Source organism: Quercus lobata, chromosome 6 (genome assembly GCF_001633185.2).
Source record: "Quercus lobata isolate SW786 chromosome 6, ValleyOak3.0 Primary Assembly, whole genome shotgun sequence".
In the NCBI taxonomy this organism is placed as follows: domain Eukaryota; kingdom Viridiplantae; phylum Streptophyta; class Magnoliopsida; order Fagales; family Fagaceae; genus Quercus; species Quercus lobata.
The window spans coordinates 17,403,390-17,408,312 of record NC_044909.1 but is presented as its reverse complement, the minus strand read 5'-3'; the positions used below and the strand labels follow the sequence as shown (position 1 = coordinate 17,408,312).

Below are 4,923 nucleotides of genomic sequence, written 5' to 3'. Positions count from 1 at the left end.
AAATTACCTGCACCAGGCGCAGCCTTAGCCATTGTCAAACTTTTCAACTCAGTGGGTTCCTTACCTTTAAAAAAAAATATTAAAAAAACGTTAGTGGGTTCCAAGTGGACACTATCACAACAACGTGTAATCATAAGAGAAATCCGTAATTTCTCAAATACAAACCATGTGGCGTGCAATCATAGGCCCAAGCCCATTATAAAAGGCCGACATATTTCTTAAGTTTGCATAACCATAATTCCAATCAAGTCTTGCAAGAGTGCAAAATGTCTACTAAACACTTGCTATTGTTGCTTCTCGCAGTGGTGCTTCTCACCACTCACTCTCTTGCTGACCACCATAAACCACCACACAAGCCACCACACAAGCCTCCTTCAACGGAGGAGACCACCCTGGAATCAAATTTGGATGGCAAACCTCCCAAGGGATACAAGCCACCACCGAAACACAAGCCACCAACCTCATTAGATGGGTTTAATGAGGAAAAACCACCACACAAAGAAAAACCAGTAGGCCCTATAAAACCACCACACAAGCCTCCAGCACAGGAGTCCTCATTGGATGGCAAACCTCCCAAGGGTTACAAGCCACCACCAAAGCACAAGCCTCCAACTTCCAACTGAGTGAGCCTAGCTAGCTAGTTAGGCTCATGTTAGTATTAGTATATATATATGCGTGGGTAATATAAAATAAGAGCTGCAATTGATAATATCCTCTCTTCCCACAACTCTTTATGCATGTACTGATGTACCACTTGCTGCTACTTCTAAGCTACTTGTGGGATATGTTCACGTTAATGTACTCATTTTAGTGTCCGTGCCTGTCTTTGCTTATGAACATTGACATGCACTTTGCTTTTGTTATGTATAAATTTCATTGGAACCTGCTTGGGACTTTTATGTGCATCTTTGGTTTATGCTACACAAACGCTTGTACAACAAACTCATCTGGAAACAAAGAAAAAATAACGTTGATTGATGCCATTATAGAATAATTTACCAACGGTACACCCCTTAGCCAAATTAATATGAGACTAGTCGCAAGAAACCAAGCACAGTATTTGTATATTACTACTCATCACCTACTTACTACTTAAAATTTTTGGTATCACCGACATTATTAGGTTAAAACATAAATTCTTAACACTGGAATTTTTAATTATTATTTAAAATTATAAATAGTATGGTATAACCTACATCATTAGGTTAAAATATTAATTTTGCTGCATACGTTCAAAATTTTCACCGACAAGTATCACCAACATTTTCATTGATTTGTGTTTTTCATGTGTTGTGGCCCAATTTGGTGGATCCCAGTCCAGTGAGTTTGTCAGAAAATATGTGTGTGTATACTGTATAGCAGGGAAAAATTCACCCGATTTCCGTGGCACGTTTCTTCTCCATAATATGAGAGTGGGCCCCACAAGTATAGAAAAAAAAAAAAAAAAACACTGCGAATGGGTTTCTTGCACATTTTCATTATGCAAAACTGGCCGTGGACCCTAACATCTTCATTTTCACGGTGTAGTCCTTGAGGGCTGGGCTCCCCTCCCGTTAATCCGTTATAATATCTCCGGTTTTCTCATGTTTTAACACCAATAAAAGACACGTGGCAAGCAACAAAACCTAAGTAGAAAAGTCGCACGTCAAATACCACTTTTTTCTTTCAATTTTCTGTCTTTCTTTCTTCTTTGCATCTTTCTCCAACATCCCCATACTAACGGACCTCATCGACCTGAGCACCAGATGCGTCCAGATTGGCAGATCGGAACTTGATGGAAATGGGTTTGGACTAAAATTGTGTGTTTCACAGCTAAGATTATTGGTATAGCAGAACAAGAAACCATGGCTGTTTGGATTGACGTGGCATGGCTATGCAGCTATGAGCATCGAGGCTCGTTCTGGCGGAGCTTGTGGAGGTGAGACATCGGGTTTGATATGGATTTCTGGCCGTGGGAGTTCCGATGGGTTGTGGGTTTGGCATGAGACTTCTGAATATGCTTTGAAAGCTGTGAAAGAATCAGCTATGGAAGCTTTGAAAGCTTCCTTTCCTTCTTCAAAGCTTTGAAAGCAGCCATGATGTTCTTCTCTAATCTTTTATTCCTTAAATTTTTTTTATTCATTTATCCAATTAATTGGCCTTTCTCTTCACATTCAAATCACAATTAATAAAACCCAAATCAAAGACCCAATTCATTGTTCTGTTTTTCATCAAAAGTTGTTCCCATCAAACTTTGAAGCTCTTGAAAGGGTTCTTGAGCTTCCTAGTATGGGTCTGGAGTGGCTGATCATTTTGTGACAGTGGAAACCATCAAAAGATGATTTTGAATGATCATTTTTCGTAACAAGTGATTAAAGCAAACCCAGAAAATTTTTATTGAAAACTGAAAAGGGCTGAAAGAGAGAGAAAATTATGTGGCTTATTTCTAAACTTAAGATTTGTAGCTTGTCACGTGTTCTTCGTTGGTGTAATTGAATTATATTAGTGTCATAATTAATTTAATAATTATTTAAAATATAAATAAATATATTAAATTAGTACAAGTGTAAGAATAAATTAAAATAATTCAATTAAAACTATAAATTTATATTTTAATTAAGTGAGTGTTTGGATCCACAATATGTTTTTACGTTTGTCTTTTTATTTATTTATTTATTATTATTAGTGTGTGAATAGTAATATCACATGGATTCACTATGTAGGAAATAAAATGCATTATTCATGTATTGTTCACGGGTCTCACGAAACTATTCACACATTTAAAAATTATTTTGTTACAGTGTTTTAAGTTTTTAGTTTCAGTAAAAATAAGTTGTATCCAAACGAACCCTAAGTATTTATTTGGATACAACGTTTGTGTTCATGTTTTGCGTGTTGGCCTTTTTTTTAGAAGTGTATTTTTGTCTTTATCAGTGAGTCATGTGCATTGTTTACGAGACCTCACAAATCTCTTTTTTACTAAAACTTTCATTAAAAATGGGTTTTACGATACTATTCACATAATTAAAAATTATTTTGTTACAGTATTTTTAGTTTTCAATTTTTCGTAAAATAAGTAATATCCAAACATACTCTACGTCTAATATATCCATACCAAGTCCAAGTATGAAATATCTATCCAATAATAATAATAACCATTTTTTTATATATAAAAAAAAAAATTAAGAGCATCAATTTGTATCGGCACAAGAGGACAAAAGAGGATGATACGATGTATCATCATATCATGTGGGGCTCAAGTTGCTTTGTAAGAAACAAAGTCTCAGACTTTTCTTTACAATTTCCACTTTCCAATGCCCACGTGACTAGCTCACAACCCTAAAAACACACTACAAACAAAAGCAGATGAAATTAAAGGAAGAGAGAAGAAGTTAGAAACGACAGCAAAAGGTAGAAGTTGAAAGAACAAGAAGAAAAAGAAGAAGGAGAAGCTGGTATCTAGCTGAAAAAAGAAACAAGCCTGAGAAGATATAAAATAGTGGCTAGTAACGCAACTCTATTTTATTTTTTCTCTTTTCTGATTTCTATTTACTTTTATTCAAATTCTTTACCAGCAGATATTTTTTTTCCAACTAAAATATAGTAAATATTCTAGTACGATGTCGTTTAAGGCTTTAATTTTTTTTTTTTTAAAATTTCTTAAAAGGGACCTATGAGAACCGCAAGAACCGTGAGGTTTGACTGCGGTTCGCACGTATCTTTCTTTTTTTTCATAGAGCGGTTCTTGAGACTAAAAGAATCGTAAAAATGAGAGGTTTTTCCAATCGGACTATACGGTCCGGTTCGGGTTTCAAACCATGGAGGAGAGCCTGCTCCGGTCCTTGAGATCACCATTAATGAACGACGTATCTAATTCGGGATGTGGCTTAAAGATCCGTATTTTTCTTATCTTTGATTGGGTCTTTATGATCATTTTATTTCTGTTTGAAATCGGCCTATTTTGTTTAATTTTTTTTTTGAAATTACAGTAAATAAAATAATGTAAAAGTTAGCTGAAATAATAATGTGAGACTCATAATTAATAGTAAAAATAAATTGAATAGTAAAATAAATTGACAAAAATAATCTTTACCAATCAGACACTACATATTTCAGACTTTATGACCCACATTTTCGGCTATAAATTACGTCAACACGAGTTAGGCCAATGGGAAAAATATAAATTGCTCAAGCCAACAACTCATACAAGCTAAACAAGGGCAACAAATTAATTGAGCCCAGCCCACAAATAAGTCAAAGGCATGGCCAGCTTATCGATGAACTTGCGGATAATATAATTGTAAAGTGCAAAAGCCTTCGATCAAGCAAGGAATCATACGTCGGTAATTTACGCTATGCATGCAAATCTCTTAAAACAAATATAACACCCATAGCAAATCAAGCCGATCCATGTTAAAATCTAATGCGTTGTTACTTGAGACATTCATGACTTAACTTATCGATGAACTTGCGGATAATATAAATTTAACGCGTTGTTACAAATTTAACACTACTAGCATGCAAATCTTCTTTAGTCAATTTCTTGCATGTTATTTGAGACGTATTCATGTATTTCGATAAGTCTAGAAAGAAGAGACATTATTATATATTTGAAAATTTGGAACTGTCTCTATAGACATAAGTATAATTTAATTAAGCTTTATTTTAAATACATGGCTTGTGTACCATGTATTAGTTAGGATACAAATACATGTCCAAAACTAGACACGTGTCTTCATTTTAATGTGTCAAATGCATTAATACATTGGATACAATTCTAAACCTTATTTGATCCTAATGTGTCAAATGGATTGATACATACAATTCTAAACCTTAGTTTAAAATTTTGAGTGTCCATGACATGGCTCTATTATTGATCAAAGGTCACTCTAATAAATGAAAAAAGAAAGAAAAAAAAAAAAAATGGAATTAGCATTGGTTATC

At 34.4% G+C, this 4,923-nt stretch overlaps 1 protein-coding gene across 1 annotated transcript; it reads left to right on the top strand.

Moving 5' to 3' along the window:
* The first annotated feature begins 233 nt into the window (after positions 1 to 233).
* Positions 234 to 905, top strand: LOC115993768 (early nodulin-75-like). Its single transcript, XM_031117741.1, has one exon. It carries the CDS (start codon positions 267 to 269, stop codon positions 621 to 623), a length of 357 nt encoding a protein of 118 aa, XP_030973601.1. The 5' UTR covers positions 234 to 266; the 3' UTR covers positions 624 to 905.
* Positions 906 to 4,923: the final 4,018 nt, after the last annotated feature.